The sequence below is a fragment of the Vicia villosa genome, unplaced genomic scaffold (assembly GCF_029867415.1).
Source record: "Vicia villosa cultivar HV-30 ecotype Madison, WI unplaced genomic scaffold, Vvil1.0 ctg.000910F_1_1, whole genome shotgun sequence".
NCBI classification, from domain to species: Eukaryota; Viridiplantae; Streptophyta; class Magnoliopsida; order Fabales; family Fabaceae; genus Vicia; species Vicia villosa.
The window spans coordinates 482883-502587 of record NW_026705408.1 but is presented as its reverse complement, the minus strand read 5'-3'; the positions used below and the strand labels follow the sequence as shown (position 1 = coordinate 502587).

The 19705-nt window shown below is 36.9% G+C and overlaps 2 protein-coding genes across 2 annotated transcripts; both read right to left on the bottom strand.

Moving 5' to 3' along the window:
- Nucleotides 1–9183: 9183 nt before the first annotated feature.
- LOC131632121 (uncharacterized) lies at nucleotides 9184–10859 on the bottom strand. The gene has a single exon (XM_058902893.1). It carries the CDS (start codon nucleotides 10636–10638, stop codon nucleotides 9274–9276), a length of 1365 nt encoding a protein of 454 aa, XP_058758876.1. The 5' UTR covers nucleotides 10639–10859; the 3' UTR covers nucleotides 9184–9273.
- Nucleotides 10860–15845: 4986 nt separating this feature from the next.
- Nucleotides 15846–17797, bottom strand: LOC131632106 (uncharacterized). The gene is made up of 2 exons (XM_058902877.1): nucleotides 17318–17797; nucleotides 15846–17163 (listed from the first exon to the last, which is right to left on the bottom strand). Exons 1-2 carry the CDS (start codon nucleotides 17603–17605, stop codon nucleotides 15979–15981), a joined length of 1473 nt encoding a protein of 490 aa, XP_058758860.1. The 5' UTR covers nucleotides 17606–17797; the 3' UTR covers nucleotides 15846–15978.
- Between the last annotated feature and the right edge of the window lie 1908 nt (nucleotides 17798–19705).

Here is a 19705-nt window from a genome sequence, read left to right as displayed (position 1 = left end):
TATGCATAATTTATAACATGATTGGATGTATTCCAGTGTTGTAAATGTTGATGATGTGTCGATTGTGGTTTGACTTGTTATGAATATCTGTTTATGAAACAATTGGGTGAATGATGCAACTGTGATGTGTTATTGCTTTATAACCTTATAACATTTGTTAATTATGATGAGACTCACCTTTACATGTTGTCATTTTCAGATTGAAGATAGCGGCTGTTCGACTCGGTGAGGATTAGCTCATGAGTCAGTGTCTTAGTTAGCGTCAGGTGTCATGCTCTGATAGTTGTAACACTGGGGACGCGATTGTTTAGAGTTTATGATTATGACTCTAGCTATGTTTTTGATGTTTTGAAGGATAAGTTTTAAAGATGTTAAACTTAGTCCGTTTTTGATAAATTTCCGCTGTGTTAACATGAAACGTTTTAAGTTATGATGATTACCTCAGTGAATGCATGACATGACTGAATGATGTTTATTTATTATGAATTGTGGCACCCTTATTTCATGTACTCTGAATAACTGTTTTAAATTGCCGCGGGGTTAGTAAGGGGTGTTACAATAGTGGTATCAGTGCATAGTCGGTCGTTATGACCAGAGTCTTAGTGTTAGTTTTGTTTCCTGTGTATGCGACTAGTAAGAGTTAACTGTCGATACTTCTGTTCTGATTAAATTGGTTGTGATTTAAGCAGAACACTGTCTGGAAGAGGAGGAAGAAACGACGATGCTATAGCTGAGGCTCTGGGCATGATTGCTGGTGTGCTGGGAGGAAATGCCAATGGAGCTGCGATTGGTGCTGACAGGCAGCTGAACAGTTTTCAGAGGAACAATCCTCCATTGTTCAAGGGCACACATGATCCTGAAGGTGCTCAGAAGTGGCTTAAGGAGATCGAGAGAATCTTCAGAGTCATCGATTGTACTGAAGATCTGAAGGTGAGATATGGCACTCACATGTTGTCTGAAGAAGCTGACAACTGGTGGATGACTACCAGGACTGAACTGGAAGCTGATGGTGTGGCTATTTCTTGGGCCGTGTTCAAGAGAGAATTTTTGAGAAGGTACTTTCCTGAAGACGTAAGAGGTCGGGAACCGTAGGAACGAGTGCAAGCTGAATCAGAAGAAGTGCTTCAAGTGTGAAGAAGTGGGTCATGTTGCCGCTGATTGTAAGAAGAAGATTGTGACTTGTTACAATTGTGGTGAAGAGGGTCACATTAGCCCACAGTGTCCTAAACCGAAGAAGAACCAAGCTGGAGGGAAGGTCTTTGCTTTGTCTGGATCAGAAACCACTCCGGAAGATAGATTAATTAAAGGTACGTGTTTTATTCATGGCACACCTTTAGTTGCGATTATTGATACTGGAGCAACTCATTCTTTTATTTCTTTGGATTGTGCTAAGAGGTTGAATTTGGAAATATCTGAAATAAATGGAAGTATGGTTATTGATACTCCAACGTCGGGTTCAGTAACTACTTCGTCTGCATGCTTGAATTGCCCGATTGATATTTTTGGTAGGGAATTCGGGATGGACTTAGTGTGCCTTTCGTTGAAACAACTCGATGTGATCCTGGGGATGAACTGGTTAGAATTTAACCGTGTTCACATCAATTGTTTTTCGAAGACAGTGATCTTTCCTGAAGAAATTCATTCTGATGATCTGGAGATGACGGCTAGACAAGTGGATGAAGCTATCAAGGATGGTGCAACAGTGTTTATGTTATTTGCATTGACAAATTCGAAGGAAAGAGTAGTAAGTAGAGAACTACCAGTGGTGTGTGAATTCCCAGAAGTTTTTCCAGAAGATGTGAATGAATTACCACCGGAAAGAGAAGTGGAGTTTTCTATTGATTTAATTCCGGGAACTAGCCCAATGTCAATGGCACCGTATCGTATGTCACCGTCTGAGTTGACTGAACTGAAGAAGCAGTTGGAAGAATTACTTGAGAAGAAGTTCATTCGTCCTAGCGTTTCTCCGTGGGGTGCACCTGTGTTGCTAGTGAAGAAGAAGGAGGGTTCAATGAGGTTGTGTGTGGATTACAGACAACTGAACAAGGTTACTATCAAGAATCGGTATCCCTTGCCGAGGATTGATGATTTGATGGATCAGTTGGTTGGAGCGAGTGTGTTTAGCAAAATTGATCTGAGGTCTGGGTATCACCAGATTCGTGTGAAAGACGACGATATTCAGAAGACCGCTTTCAGAACAAGGTATGGACATTATGAGTATTCAGTAATGTCGTTTGGAGTTACTAACGCACCTGGTGTATTTATGGAGTATATGAATAGGATATTTCATCCTTATCTCGATAAGTTCGTAGTGGTGTTTATAGATGATATCCTAATATATTCTAAGAGTGAGGAAGAACATGCAGGACATCTCAGAATTGTGTTGGAGTTGTTAAAAGAGAAGCAACTTTTTGCCAAACTGTCGAAGTGTGAGTTTTGGTTAAAAGAGGTCAGTTTTCTTGGACATGTAATTTCTAAGAATGGTATTGCTGTCGATCCTACTAAGATAGAGGTTGTATCTCAGTGGGAAGCGCCGAAGTCAGTGTCAGAGATTCGTAGTTTTCTTGGTCTTGCAGGATATTATAGGAAGTTCATTGAAGGATTTTCAAAGTTAGCATTGTCGTTAACTGAATTAACCAGAAAGGGTCAGGCTTTTATTTGGGATGTAAAATGCGAGGAAGGATTCCAAGAGCTGAAGAAGAGGTTGACTAGTGCTCCTATTTTGATTTTGCCGAATCCGACAGAATCATTTGTGGTTTATTGTGATGCTTCGTTGATGGGTTTAGGTGGTGTACTGATGCAGAACCAACAAGTGGTCGCGTACGCGTCGAGACAACTCAAAGTGCATGAAAGGAATTACCCGACTCATGATTTGGAGTTGGCAGCGGTGGTTTTTGTCCTGAAGTTGTGGCGACATTATTTGTATGGGTCGAGATTTGAGGTGTTCAGTGATCATAAGAGTCTGAAATATCTCTTTGACCAGAAAGAACTGAATATGAGGCAGAGAAGGTGGTTGGAATTCCTTAAAGACTATGATTTTAGTTTGAATTACCATCCGGGTAAGGCAAACGTAGTTGCTGATGCTTTAAGTAGGAAGACTTTGCATATGTCTATGCTAATGGTGAAGGAATTGGATTTGATTGAACAATTCAGAGACTTGGGTTTGGTATGTGAAGGTACTCCTACTAGTGTTAAGTTGGGAATGCTGAAGCTGACCAGTGGTATTCTTGAAGAGATCAGAGAGGGCCAGAAGGCTGATGTCGAATTAGTCGACAAGTTGACTTTGATTAACCAAGGCAAGAGTGGTGAATTCAGAGTTGACGAGAATGGTATACTGAGGTTTGGAGACAGAGTTTGTGTTCCTGATGTTGCTGAACTCCGAAGAAATATTTTAGAAGAAGGACACCGTAGTGGATTAAGTATTCATCCTGGTGCTACCAAGATGTATCATGATTTGAGAAAGCTATTTTGGTGGCCTGGAATGAAGAAAGAAATTGCTGAGTTTGTGTATTCGTGTTTGACTTGTCAGAAGTCAAAGGTTGAACATCAGAAGCCATCTGGATTTATGCAACCAATGTTTATTCCTGAGTGGAAATGGGATAGCATATCGATGGATTTTGTTTCGGGTTTGCCGAGAACTGTTAAGAATTGTGAAGCTATCTGGGTCGTGGTAGACAGGTTGACAAAGTCTGCACATTTCATACCGGTAAGAATGGATTATCCGATGGAAAAGCTGGCTCAATTATATATTGAGAGGATAGTCAGTCTACATGGTATTCCTTCGAGTATCGTGTCAGACAGAGATCCGAGATTTACGTCTAGATTCTGGGAAGGTTTGCAGAAGGCTTTGGGTACTAAGCTGAGACTGAGTTCTGCCTATCATCTGCAGACGGATGGACAGACTGAGAGGACAATTCAGTCGTTAGAAGACTTGTTACGTGCTTGTGTGTTAGAAAAAGAAGGTGCTTGGGATAGTTATCTGCCTTTGATTGAATTTACCTACAACAACAGTTTTCATTCGAGTATAGGTATGGCTCCGTTTGAGGCATTGTATGGTAGGAGATGTAGAACTCCATTGTGTTGGTACGAAGCTGGTGAGAGTGTTGTGATTGGACCAGAAATCGTACAACAGACTACGGAGAAGATTAATATGATTCAAGAGAAGATGAAAGCTTCTCAGAGTCGTCAAAAGAGTTATTATGATAAGAGGAGGAAGACACTTGAGTTTCAAGAGGGAGATCATGTGTTTATGAAGGTTACTCCTATGACGGGTATTGGTCGAGCTTTAAAGTAAAAAAAGTTGACTCCGCGTTTTATTGGACCATTCCAAATTTCAGAAAGAGTGGGAGAAGTGGCATATCGTATTGCGTTACCGCCAATGCTTGCCAACTTGCATGATGTATTTCATGTGTCTCAATTGAGGAAATACATTTCGGATCCGTCCCACGTGATCCAAGTGGATGATGTGCAGGTTAGAGACAACTTAACGGTTGAGGCGTTACCTGTGAGGATTGAAGATAGAAGACTGAAGCAATTGCGGAGCAAGGAAATAGCTTTAGTTAGAGTAGCTTGGGGAGGACCAGCTGATGGAAACGTCACCTGGGAGTTGGAAAGCCAGATGAAAGATTCCTATCCGGAACTATTTGCTTGAGGTATGTTTTCGAGGACGAAAACTATTTAGTGGGGGAGAGTTGTAACATCCCGAAAATTCTTATTTAATTAATTTAATCAAGTTTTAAATTAATTATGAGAAATTAACATTTTGTTGAATTATGTGGAAAAATAATAAAATGTTAAGTTATTGGGCCATGCGGTGGAATTAGTAAAGTGGGGGTGTAATTGTGTAAGAGCCCACTTCTAATTTTATGTTTTTCATAAAATAAAGGAAAACAAGAGGAGAAGGGAAAAATTAGAACGTGAAAACCAGAAGCTGTGAGAAGAGGAACTGAAGAACGTGAAGGAGAACCAAAGAGGAAGAGGAACCAATTCAAGAATTTGGCTAAGGTAAGGGGGGACTTATCTGATTATCATCTATTATCGGGTTAGGGGTTGATAATACTGAATAGATGTGGAATTCGGGTCGATTGAGTCATATGATAGGTTTAGGGATTGAGTCAATTGTATGATGTTTGATCTCTATGTTTGAATCTATGATGTCTGCGTTGTTATGGTCTCAATTGATGTGTAATTGGAGTATTATGAGATGTATTTTGTGTTGTTTGTGCATTCTATTTCCCTAGGTTCGTACTGATATGAATTGGATGAGTTTGGAATGTGTAGAATGCTGTTTCTGCAGGTTGGGGTTTCTGAAATCGTCGGTTGGCGCCGCGTGCATAGGGTTGGCGCCGCGAACAGGTGGGCAGAATGCCAGGAAGTTGTGATACGCTCAGGTCGCGCCGCGTACCTGTGTTCGCGCCGTGAAGGCGTAACTTTTTCTCGCTTCGCGCCGCGTGTAGATGTTTGCGCCGCGAACAGCTTGGCAGAGAGCCAAGGAATTTTTGGAACGCTCAGTTCGCGCCGCGAACTGATGATGGCGCCGCGTGCTGTTGGTTTTGAGATATTTTTGAAAGTTCAAAGATGCATAACTTTTTAACTGTTGGTCCGTTTGATGCGCCGTTTCGAGCTAAACGAACCTTGTAGGATAATCTATATGATGATGATTGAATGGTTTTTAGAGTGATGAAAATACATGTATGATATTCTTATTGAATATGATGATTGATGCAAATATGTGTATGTTTTGTATATGATGATGATGGAATTGTGATTGAATGATGTTAATATATATGAACATACTTGAATGATGATGACGATGTTGATGATTGATGATGATGGTATAAGTATGTTATATATGTTGCATTCATTCATGTTCATTGATGATACTGTATCCATAAGGGTGTGTTGGATCAGTGAAGGGCATGATTTCCATTGTGTGGAATCTGTGCTGGCAGGGCCGTATCTTGGACGATGTTGGATCAGTCATGGGTTATTCCCATTTGATGATGTTGGTACCACATGCATAGTGTCAGTTCATACATATGCATAATTTATAACATGATTGGATGTATTCCAGTGTTGTAAATGTTGATGATGTGTCGATTGTGGTTTGACTTGTTGTGAATATCTGTTTATGAAACAATTGGGTGAATGATGCAACTGTGATGTGTTATTGCTTTATAACCTTATAACATTTGTTAATTATGATGAGACTCACCCTTACATGTTGTCATTTTCAGATTGAAGATAGCGGCTGTTCGACTCGGTGAGGATTAGCTCATGAGTCAGTGTCTTAGTTAGCGTCAGGTGTCATGCTCTGATAGTTGTAACACTGGGGACGCGATTGTTTAGAGTTTATGATTATGACTCTAGTTATGTTTTTGATGTTTTGAAGGATAAGTTTTAAAGATGTTAAACTTAGTCCGTTTTTGATAAATTTCCGCTGTGTTAACATGAAACGTTTTAAGTTATGATGATTACCTCAGTGAATGCATGACATGACTGAATGATGTTTATTTATTATGAATTGTGGCACCCTTATTTCATGTACTCTGAATAACTGTTTTAAATTGCCGCGGGGTTAGTAAGGGGTGTTACAATTTGTACCTCTTCAATTGATGGAGCAATATGTGTTGGAATCAGAACTTTTGGAACAATAGGTGTCAGAGGCGGTTTGCTTATGCGAGCTCCCTTGTTTGAACTCTTTTGAGATTTTTGCGATTTCGGAGTAGGTGAGTCGGGAAAACATTTGTCGACGTGCTCATAATATGAAGGAGACCGTGTTGTCGAGTTGTCATTAGGCGTAAACTTCACTTTCTTCGGAGAACCTTTTGTATTAACGGGTTGAGACGGCGGTTTCATATCGGTTGTTTTGGGAAATCCAATCATCCGCAATTGTTCTTTGATGTATAATTTCGTGTTGTCATCGGCCTTCGAAAACCTCTCTTATATCGCCTCCATTTCGAAAATAATAGATATTCGAATCTTCTTCGACACAACCATCATCATCAGAACTAAGTCACTTCCAATGAGGAGTGATTTCATTCATTGTTATAGGCTCACCTAATCTCACTTTTTTAGCAATAGCACAAGCACACGGGAGACCATACGTGATAGTAATAGTGCAACCACACTTTGCGGTATCGCCACCAATTGTTTCACCTCGATTTGCCTCGTGAAAGATTTAATTCAATCCGGCCCGAGACACATTGTCGATCAATTGAGAGTAAAGGATGTTGCTCTTAAATCGATGCTCAAAAACCGTAATGCTCCGACCGAATGAAGTTTGTATTTCGTTGTGTTGGTTCGAAATCATGTGATTTATGGTGTCCCATGCTTTACACAAATCACCCTTGCTATCACACAACCAATTTTTCAAAGTAGGATGTGCCGATTCAACTCTATTGGTGGTTGTATTCCCAATGTTTCAGACCTTATTAGTCCACGCACAAACAAACTTCTCTTTCACTTTGTCAAGAATGGTGCTTTCAATGTATTTCAATAAATCGGGATATTTTTCACATATTTTCTGAAATTGCAATACGGCATCGACATACAATTCTTTTGTCGACGAACTTGCAATACGATCCCATGCATCCATTATTTGGTCAACAATCACTCCGGACTTCACCGCTTTCCCACCTTTGGTCGCCACTTATTTTGTCCCCACAGCGGGTTTAACCTTACTTCTCACATTACATGATATGTGATATCGATAAAGTAATGCATCGGAAGAAGGAAATACCTTTGCAACCGCATTCATCAAAGCGGGGTCGCGGTACATAATAATCGCCTTATGCATCTTGACTTGTTTTTTCAAAAGTGAGCGACACACCTCCAAGGCCCACCTAAAATTATCCTCTTTTTCACACTCCAAAAAAGCAAAACCAACGACAAATGTCTTCTCGGTGGATGTAACACCGACCATCTCGAATAATGGGAGTCGATACTTGTTGGTCTTGTAGGCAGAATCGAGAAGGAGCACTGTTGAAAAAGTGTTGAATAACTTTATGGAATTCGGATGAGTCAAAAAAATATTATCGGGGTGCACCATACCTATTTTGTCATCCATCACACAGAATTTTAAAATGTTGGAAAAAAACTGCTAGGACTATTCCGTAGATGCATCTACGGAAGTGTTCATCTTCAACATGTTCCGTAGATGGATCTACGGAAGCTACGTAATTATTTTGCAGAAAAATTCATTGACAATGTGAGCAATGTAATGGTTGAAAGTGATTATTTACCTGAAATTCAGACTCTTCTTGCTCCCTTTGATTTGTTGCACCAAAAAGTTTTAGTGTTGGAGTGAAATAAGGTATTGATGATGTAGGTTTTTAGGGTGTGGAGTATGAAAAGTTTGGAGAAATGAAACAATGGGGGAGTGATCACTCTGGTTCAAACTATATCAGACCCTTCCGTAGATGCATCTACGGAATAATGTGGCGTTAAGCTTTTCCATAGATACATCTACGAAAGTTTTCCTTAATTGATTTTTATGTGTATTTTTTTCCATATACACTAGTTTATTACGCTTCCGTAGATGCATCTACAGAAATAATCAAACTTTTTCAAAATATAGAATGCTTCCAAATATACATCTACGGAAGCTGGGGACAAAATTGAAATTTTACGTGATATATAAAAAACATTGAAGTGCGTTGAAAAACTTTCTAAAACCGATTGAAATTAGACCTTGAGAATAAAACCGTAGTTTAAAACAGATCTATACTAAAGCTATAGTGGCAGAGGGCTTCTTTCTTTTGAAAATTGTAGTAAAAGTAAAACTCAGCTGGAGCTGTCTGGGGACATGCGGTCTCAAAAGGCCGAAGACACCTTTTCAAATTTCAACTGCTTTTCCCCACCGTGACAGCGTCCACATGCACATACTAGCTAGTGTAATGTATAGAAAACTGTCGGTGGTCAAAGCAAATTACTATAAGAACCTTCTTATAAAATGTTTCAAATTCCACCTATTCTTTTTCTTTATGATTATTCTCACTGGATCATAGTCTCATTTTACACTATATGGGTGTTCTTTTTTCATTTGTTTATCACATATTTTTGCATGGTGATATAATTACACGTAACGACAGAAAATAATCATAGACCCAAAAATACTTTATCAAAACTAAATAGAATTTAATACAAACAATTTGAGCCAAATTAGAGAAGCCATTGAAATACTTAACTTTGGTGCTTAATTTAACTTTATTTATTTTTTAAAATTAAATCAAATGAAAACAAAAATAAATAAATAAATAAATTACATTTACTTCAATTCTTCTTGCCTTCTTCTCCATCATTTTCCACGTAAGCTTTCTTCCTTCTATCAGCCATCGCAAAAAGACAAATGAGTAAAAAACACGCGGCATAAATCCCGTGAATCTTCCAATTACTCTTCGGCGGTTGCCGCAGCACCACCCTGTGAAACACCGTCACGTAATAATGAAGCCCAACAGAAAAGCCCACGAAAATCTGAGCCAGGCTCAAGAACTTCGACCCAAGCCCACATTCGGTAGAGAAGACAAGAACAAGGTACATGAGGAGTAACAGTAGATAGAAAACATAAGCAAGAGTTTGAAGTACTTGGAAGCAGATGTACGTGGACTGCGAAGTAGAGAATAGAAACTTCAAAGGTTCGGTTCCAGAGACCAATGTTGAGATACAGAGAATGGTGAAGTAGATTGAGAGGTAGATTTGGATGAAGATTAGGATTTTTTGAAGAGAGAAATAGGTTTTGATTTTGTTGAAAAGGAGAGAGACTAAGAGGAGAGGGAGTAGTACGAAAGCGGTGGAGACTATAGCGGCTATGGTGGGTGCGTATTTTTTGCCGACGTAGGGTTTGAATCCTTTTGTCATTTCGTTGTTGGCGTTTGTTATGTAGGCTTTGGAGGTTGTTGAGATTCGTTCTAGGTCTGGGAGTAGTGTGCGGTGGAATTTGTTTGGGAGATCTTGGAAGTCTGAGAATGAAGCGAAATCATCGTCTTCTTCGTCTTCTTGTTCTTCTAATGTGCGACTAGGTGGTGTTTGTGTCTTTGGTTTTTTGTTTGTGTTGCGAGTTTGAGTTTTTGGTGGGTTGTTGTTTTTGTCGGTGGTGGTGGATTTTGTGGTTTTGGTAGTTGTTTTCACGAGATCTAATGGCTTTTTGGTTGATGTGGATGTGGAGTTCGGCTTCTTGAACTTGGTGGTGTTGGTGGAATTGAGCTTCTTGATGCTGTTAGTGTTGGGTGGTGAGGATTTGGATGGTGCATTTTTGGAGGGATTAAGGTTTTTGGATTTGACTGTTTTAGTGGAATTGTCATTGGATTTTATAGTTTTAGTTTGGTTTTTGGAAGAATTAAGGTTATTGGATTTGATGGTTTTGGTTTGGTTTTTGGAGGAATTAAGGTTATTGGATTTGATGGTTTTGGTATGGTTTTTGGAAGTGAAACTATCGGGTTTGATTAGTTTGGTTTGGTTTTTGGTGGATTGGAGGGTAGTTTTCTTGTCACTTTGGTGTTCTTTATGGTCCTCTAGCATTGTTCTTCTGTGGAGTTGAGGTTCAGACCACAAAGAACAAGTGCAAAGAGATGCAAAAAGAAACAAAAGAAGAGAGAGTATGAGTACCTTTGTGGAGCACAAATACATTAGATGAGCCATTGATATTTTGGCTTCCTTCAAGATCTAGGCCCCCAAAGATCTGAGGAAGGAGGAGGGTAATAGAGTAATGAAGGATTTTATACTACAATTTTGAGCTTGTTGTAAAAGAAGTGAAACTAATTTTGAGTGGAAGTGTGTGCTGCCAAAGTAGTATGAGCATGTGTTGCATAAATGGGTAAACAAACAAGAGTGATTAGTCAATCTTATACTAATTGAAAAAATAAAATAAGTGAGAGGAAGAGGTCTATGGAATATGAATTGATTGGAGTGAGCCTTATCATCACATGGCTAACGAAGAACTTGAACTACCGACTAGGTTTGTGGAGCCCGCACATTTACTACTACTACTACTACAGTAGGAGTATAATCTATTATTGTGTACTGAAACTTCTTCACTATGTGTGCCATTTTCATACATGCCGTATGAACAGATTAAATAAATAAATCTTCCATTTGTTAGTAACAGTCAACATAATTTGATATAGCAGTGGAATACTATGCGATCTAATGAATGCATGCAACACTGATGCAGGATAAACTCCGGAAAGAAATGCATGTGTGTCATTAAGTTTGTGCATCCTTATAAAACTGTGCACAAAACATTTAAAATGGTGGAAGGTCAGAGGCACATATGGCTGAAATGGCTGACTTGGTCTGAAGTTTAATCCACATGGAAATAAAAAATGATGAAGTGGGATTTTGGTGCAACGGAGCAAATCTTCAATTTGGCTGAGCGGGAGTGCGCTTACAAAGTTATTTTTCTAATATTTAAGTCAATAAGAGAATAAGAAGTAAAGTGAATTATAGATTAGAGAAAACACCTCAAATCCCATGTGAGATATTTTATATATGAATGATGGAGTGATTTTGACTGATGATTGTACCTCATATTTTTAGCTCTATGGCCGATCCATAATATTTGCTCTGAGGTTGTCGCGGCGCATCAACGAAAAGTCTTTAGAAAACTAGGTCGAACTCACTATGTAGAGAAGTGGAAAAGATTTGAGAGTCGACTTGAGTGATCTTGGGAACTAGCGCATTCAATGCTAGTGTTATAATTTAATCGTCTTGCAGAATTGTTCTTACACATGGCCTTAGCTCATTAGCCTAGGGCGTTACGTTTCCTTCTAGGGGTGCTAAAGTGTACTCAAGTGTCATTACAGTATTAAAACAAATCCAACTGTTGTTTTTCATCTGTCAAATTTCTTTTAACTGACATCGCTAATTTACTCGCTTCCCCTATAATTTATATAAGGTTATTTCGCCTTCCTAGCCACGTTTTCACTCTTTACGCAAATTGTAAGTCTTTCTTCTTCCACGAACTTTGATTGCTTTCCCTTGAGCTCCACTTACTCATGTTCTACATATCTTTCTTTTCATTTATCGGCCTTGCATTTCTTTTGCATTTTCTCGACTCATCATATTCCCAAAACTATTCTTTGTTTTAATTGCTTCTTTAATCTTCAACTTTTTCAAATACCATTTCTCTTTCCAGAGATGTTAGAGATCACCTCAACTTTCAGAACCATTCCTTGACTCATGAGAAATATTATCGTTTTCATAGTAGTTGAGAAGACATAATTATAAAGGAGCGTTAAGGTCTCATTAAGTCTACTGATGTTGCCTAGTACCACTGGGTGAAGGTGGAGTCATTAGGTCTGTAATGCAAATGAAACAAAGCCAAATTTACTTGTTTCAAAACCTCTTTTATCTGGACCTTCGTTACAAACAAGAATAGTTTGTTCCTACCCTTCTTTCTCTCTCAAGTGCAAATTGATCTCAAGATAAGTCAAAAATTTGGAAATCAAAGGAAGAGTCCTTCTACAAAAGCAGTTTCAATCATAAAGGCGCTTACAAGATTTCATGAGGTTGAAGAAGAACAAGGGAGTTGAGTTCATCTTTTCTGCAAATAGTAGGGTCACATTTGCTGGATCATTCAGTGAGGCAACTGTAACTAGAAAGAAATTTGTGACCAAGATGGAGTCCTTGAAGAAGAGAACAGGTCAAGCTCATGAATCTGACTCTGAGGCTAATGAATAAGTCTAAAGGAAGTTGATTTCAGGTGGTTCTGTTTAGTTGGCTAGCCCTTGTATTCTTGGCAATATTTTTGTATCTGGATTTGTCAAGGCATCGTAGCCTTTTTAAGATTTTCAATAATAATTGATTTATTGCTTGTGCATCTCTTAATGTTGTTCTACTCATGATCTGGTTGTGTATGTACTAACATACTAACCTCTGGTTGCTACTTTGAAGAGCTAACCCTTTGCTAAATTATGGCAAAAAAAGGGAGTAGTGGTAGTGGTATTTGATCTATGTTAGTTAGTGTGACTAACTAACAGGTAACAAGTAGTTTATTAGTACTGACTATCTGGTAAATACTAATGATGTGCTCATATGCTGGAGCATTGGGCAAGACATATGCCCCTTTTGGAGTGAGCTTTTGTTGTTAATAGTATTATGCATATCCAGATACTAACTACTAACTGTTTGTGTTATACATGACTAAGTATGTGAATGCTTGCAAGCTAATAATTGTTAATTGGTAAGGTTGTATGCTACAAACTATGTGTTGAATGAGTTTCATGCATGACTAAGATTGTGAATGAATGCATGATGACTGATTGGTTTTGGAGCATTGTTTTTGTGTGGCATCTGTGATGAATACTATTGATTTTCCGCTGCTGTGCTACAACTCTGATGAATGTTGCTCCTGGTGAAATTGTATGCTTTGATAGTCTTCTGTTGTATGTTACTTGTTCTGATTGAATGATTGTTATTTATCTTGAAGAGTTATTTTGCCACAATTTGTCAAAGGGGAAAAATTGTTGTTACTTTTTAGATTGGCTAAAAATTTCAAAATTACAATATGGAGAAGTGTTCAAGATTGCTCAGTAGCGTCAAGCTGTTTTTCTGGTGCAGAAGAGACATATGATGGACACAATGTCACAGTATGTCGGTAGGACAGGTGGGCCTTTCTCAACAGACCATAATGTTGCGTTTTGAAAGGATTTTATGTTGAAGATTCAATTAGATTTATTATTTTTATTTAAAAATATGATTATATGATTTGTTGGACAGTTGTGAAGATAAAGGCATATTTAAATAGAGATTTAAAATTGAATTTTTAACAAACCAAATCATATATTTGTGTTGGATATATTTGTGGAGCAAATCATATCCAACTTATTGTGCATTATTTCTAAACGAAAATCAAATCAAATATCCAAGGAGAAAAGCCCATAATCATTATGTTATATAAGAAGCTCAAATCTACATTGAAAAGCAAACAATAAATTGAAGATCCTTAGAGTGTTAGAGTTTATTTGAGTCCTTCTTATTGTCGCATGTACACCACACTATGTTTCAGTACTAACTTGACATAGTTGTAGGTTTATCTAGTTAAGTTATAAATCAGCATTCGACATTGTTAAGTGAAGTTGATCACTAGGGTTTAGTGATTGATAGAAAGTAAGAGAGGTTCTCATATTTAGGGGCATTTAACAACATGGGCTTGCTGTTCTTATAAGACTAAGAGCACTAAACTACTAATAGTAAATTTTCTTTATTGGATTGGAAGTCAACCTTCCAGACGTAAGTGCGGTTGCATCGAACTGGGTTACCAATTATTGTGTTCTTTATTGATTTTGTGCTCCATCATCTTGTCCAAGTTAGAATATATTAATTATGGTGATTCTAGTTTAACTTGTCGAACTAGTTCTCTAGGAAATTGCGTTCGACATTTGTACTCTGAGGAACAAAATTCCTGTGTGTGTGTGTGAATTGTCTTAATATTTAAGGGTTCTTTCTTACTTTTACAAAAATCGGAGAGATGGAGATTTTCCCTTGATGTACCCTTGTTTTCCACATTTAAAGAAATTGAAATTTTAATTTGGTGTTGATGTTTCTATCTTCTTCACAAATCTCTTGCCTTGACCAAATTTTACTGTCTTTTCGAATTTCTTTACCATAAGAGTTATGTTATCATCTTCTTCTGAACTAACTTCTTGTTGATTCATATTTGATTTGAATTTCAAAGAGATACCTTTATGTCTTTTTTCCGATTCTTCATGTTGTTCAAATCAACCAAGTTCTAATTCATGTTCTTATAACTTTCAAAAAAGTGTTGTCGATGTCATCTTTAATAGGTTTTTCTTTTCAAAAATGGCCGTCACCTTTGATTGTCAGGCTCCTGTCAAAGATCCTATAACTTTCAAGTTCAATTCAGTATTTGTAAGAGTTTTTCCAAGAACGATTACATGGTTTGTCAAGTGGGTGAATCTCTTTTTCATTTCTAGAATCTTTTCTCCTGATAACATTCTAAACATTTCATATTCTTGAGAAAAAAAGTGATCAATCTAGATCTTTTTACTTCCTTCGTACCTTCATGTCTTGTTTCTAATGTAGCTGTTGTGCAATTTGAAACTCTAAAGAGTTCATCCATTTCTAATGCAGATTCTAAAATATTTTTTTTACCTTTTTATCATATAGGATTTTCTTTTTATCATTTTCACTCCAATCATTTTTAAGCTTATGTTGTTCAACACCTTCAACACTATGAATGGACATGAAGGGTCCTTCTTCAACGACATTCCATACTTATACACCCTGAGTGGTTTTGCTGGATTTTTCTCGTTTTTGCGCTAAGTTTCTTAACTTGTTAAAATATCAAAAGTGATAATGATTTATATTACATATGAAGAAGGTAAAATGAAAAATTTAAAATGCAAAAAATAAATAACACACAAGGATTCAAACTAGTTCCCCATACCAACTTAAGGGTATATTTAGTCTCTCTATCCCATTAGAGAATTTTCCACAAAGTTTAGATTCTTGAACAACTTTCTAACACCAAGACCTCTTTACAAACTTTTAAGACATACCGTCAAGAAAGAACACTACTTTCTTAAACTTATATTTTTCACCACAACCTTGATAAATAAGTACTACATACACTTGTGATCACTTTTGTAGAAGTTTTTGTTGTTGGCTTGGATTTTCAAATTAACACTTGTAATATTGAACTTCTCTTTTTTGTATTACAATTTAAACTAATATAACTTGAGACCTCCTAATTTTTATTGAAATTTTTATTTAATATTGGACTTCTCTTGGTTATCTCTTCTTTATTAATGTTGCTTTTATTTGTTTAATTTGTGATAAACACTCTAAATGAACATAAAAAATAATTTAAATATTATATACTACACTTTAAAATGTTGAAATTCTTTTGGTTGATATGAGTAAACATTCTTTTACAATTATAATACGAGCAAGTATTTCAAAGTTTTTAGTGTATAAATTGTTCACCTTTGCATTACACATAGTATAAAACAATAAAAACTAATGTACTACAGACAGCAAAACTTTCTCATCATTATCATCCAAAACATGTGTTTCACAATAGTCTTCTCCAGTTTCATTTTCCATCTCTAGTTGATCCATTTCTGATTCAACTAATGCAACCATTCTTGCTCTCTCCCTATCCCTCGGGTATGTGGAATATAGAAATGAATAAATGATAACACATATTGCAATTGGAATTGCAATTGTACTATAAAGCGCCTTACCAAGTGAAGCAGCATTTTCTCTATCAGTTTCAACTTCAACAGAATCCGATGAACCTTTCGGTACTGGTTTATAACCATAAACATGTTGAGCCAAAACTCCAACAATAGGCGGAGCAAAAGACGCCAATATACACTCAAAAGATCGATCCAAAGCATATATCGCCGTCCGTGATTTCTCAGGTACTATTTCTGCAAATATTGGATCATTTGTTGCAGGTGCACACCAGAATGTGATTATTCCCGTGATGACCAAAACAAAAACATGAACAAACGGTGTCGATGGATCATTAGGCAATAACAACAACAAAATCGCAGCTAAAGGAATTGTCAAACCCGCGCTTATTTGCGCCAACATTATTCTTCCAGCGTTTGGTAACCGTTGAGATAAAAAATCTCCAAGCCATCCTCCAAACAAACCTCCAAATGAAGCAGAAATTATAAATATGGTCCAAATAACTGCTGTTGTACCATGTGAGAAGCCTATTAGTTCTAACCAAAGAGTGAAAAACGACAAACTCGACCCTCGGAATGATCCAAACACTCCCTGAGCTACAATTATCTGAAAAGATGGAACTTTTATAACAGACTTTGCTTCTTTTATTAAATCTTTCACCTCAGAATAAAAGGACTTGTCTGAAATTTGATATGATGCGGGTTTTGTGCTGTTGTCTGGGAAGTGTGGATCTTTGGCAAAGACGCGTACTAATATACCGACTATGACACTCACCAACGCAACAATATGAAAAGCTATTCTCCAACCAGGTATGCCAAAGAATGAAGTTGAGGCTAGTAGTACTGCAAAGAGATTACCAATGATGCTTCCGATGTTTCCTGTTAGTTGAAGCCATCCAAAAGCCGTACCGCGGTTGCTATCGATTGTGGAGTCTGCAATTAGAGACTGAATTGCGGGAATTACAATGGCAAGTCCTATGCCATTTAAACCTCTTGAAATCGCCACCTATATTGAGGCGTTATTATAATAAAGTTTATATAGAAATAGAAGAAAAACGGACAACAAGTTGCGCGCCACATGTATATATTATGCAGCAAACTTACAATACAAGAATCATTTTTCATTATGAAGAAAAGATAGAATATATAAAAATGAGGACCTGCAAGAAGGTGGAGGAGATTGCGACGAAGAATGTAGCAATAGCCCAAAGAAAAGCACCAAGAGCAATAACATGAGCACGGTTGTGGCGTGTGGCGAGGTAAGCAGCAAGAGGGTAACAGAATGATTGAACGAGGGATCGGTAGAGAGTGAGAGAGCCTAGTGCGGTGGGGTCGGCGTTGAGAGCAGCGCCGATCTCTTTGTATACTCCTGGTAGTAATGATGTATCGGCTCTCTCCATGATACCTGCTAGATTCACCAGCACCAGTGTGAGTGTCTCTGATTTCATCTTTACAATTTGTTTTCTATGAGTGATGGATAAGTGTCATATAGAAAATGAATCTGCTATGTGTATGGAGTTGCAGACCCAAATGGTGTTTGGGGTTGACTTGGAAGGGTATGGTATGGGCATGAGTAGAAGAAAGTTTTGGAAGGTTGCATTGATTGTTAAGACAGTGTATGAGTGTGTGGTTCAAAACATTTCAAATTTCAAACTTATGACTTTAAGTCTACTACAACTGAGATATTTTAGTTTTAGTTTACAGCAAGTGGGAAAATAAAAAAGAGAGAGCCGTCAGTAAGGGATTTCGAATTTGTTAACACATGATGCATTCACAATAATGCAACAATTTTGGTGAACAGAACAAATTGATGCAAAAGAAAAAAGAAAGGAAAAAAAGAAGCTGACGATAAAAGAGTGATTATATTAATCAACTTAAATTACAAATGAATCAATTACTTATATTTATACAATAAGGTTCTCAACTAAAAGCATAGAAGTAGGACAAGTTTGTTACAATAACTAAATCTAACTGAAATAACTAAAAGAGTCATGACTAAATATATTGATTTAATTAGGTTCAATATCCTCCTTCAAATTAGAGTGGATTTTGTGCATTCATAGTTTGTTAGATAAAGTAGAAAATGTCCCATAATGAAGTCCTTTAGTGAAAATATCGTCAACCTGTTGAGAAGAATGTATTGATAGGGGTGTGCAAAATATCCGGTTTTGATGTCCAAATCCATAACCAACCCTAAATCACTTTTAAATATCCAGATATAATTGAATGGTTATTAACTGGTTTAGTTATTAATGGTTTGGTTATCCATTCATATAATCCGGATATAATTAAATTGTTATTAACCAGTTAAATTATTTTGGATTCGGTTATAATCCGGTTATTATCCAAATCCAAATATTTTAATTCTCAAAATATTAATTTTTTTTTTGAAAAAAAATATTTTCGGAAAAAATAATTTTCAAAACTGATTTTTTTTAAAAAACCGGTTATATAATCATAACCAAATTTATAATCGGTTTTATAACCAGTTTTGAATAAAATGTGATTATGGTTATAAATCCAAACCATTTAAATGGTTTTAAAATGGTTATGGTTTGGTTTTTGAAAATAATCAACCATGCACACCCCTATGTATTGGCATCAAATGTATAGTTTTTGATTGAACCTTATCACGAACTACAATGGCAATTCATTTCAATGTGCTTTGTGCATTTGTGGAAACGAGATTGTTAGCAATGTGAATTGTTGAGCTCTTACCATAGTAGATTGATATAAGTTACAAGGTCTTGGAGGAGGTACAATAGCCATTGTTCTTCACAAGTGGCATTTGCTAGTGTCCTATATTCCTCTACTAAGGAGGATCTGTAAACCATAAGTTGTTTTTTTTCCCTTTTTAGGAGATAAGAGATGTCCCTTAATAAAAGCCGAAACTAGTAGTAGAACGTGGAGTATCTTTGCAAGAGGCCAAGTATGAATTTGCAAAGCCTGTCAGTGTTATTGAATAGGTTGTCTCGAGCTATAAGCCTTAAATATGAGCTAATTTTATGTATTTAAGGATCTGAAATGCAACTTGAAGATCGACTTCACTAGGATTTGAAATAAACTGGTTTAACATGCAAAAAAGTAACTTAGGCTAGGTCTGGTGTGTGTTAAATTGAGTAACTTACCTATGAGACTTTTCAAAGTGGCAGGGTTCAATAGAGGGATGTATGTGGCAGTCTATAGTGTGTAATTTGAGTCCATTATTGTGGAGGCCGGTTTGATACTAAGCACACATATTTATTGAAGGATATCCAAAGTATATTTTCTCTAACAGATGAAGATTCCTTGTAATTTTCTTGCAACTTAAAATCTTAAAAAATACTTTAAATGGCCGAGGTCTTTAATATTGAATTTTGTATTCAAGACATGCTTTAGTTTTGAAATGTCATCCATGTTGTTATCTGCCTTCATTAAGTCATCAACATATACTAACATATACTAATACCAGTGAAGCGATGATTATTATGTTTTCTGAAAAGAGAAAAATCAGACTTACATTGAAAGAAGAGAGAAGAGAAAGGAAAAACAATTTGAATTCATATAAA

Bases quoted from the DNA above. Each gene is read 5' to 3' on its own strand.
- LOC131632121 (XM_058902893.1), bottom strand. From the start codon at position 10,638: ATGGCTCATCTAATGTATTTGTGCTCCACAAAGGTACTCATACTCTCT.
- LOC131632106 (XM_058902877.1), bottom strand. From the start codon at position 17,605: ATGAAATCAGAGACACTCACACTGGTGCTGGTGAATCTAGCAGGTATC. The intron at 17,164-17,317 runs GTCCTCATTTTT...GCCTCAATATAG, and splicing joins TCTCCTCCACCTTCTTGCAG to GTGGCGATTTCAAGAGGTTT.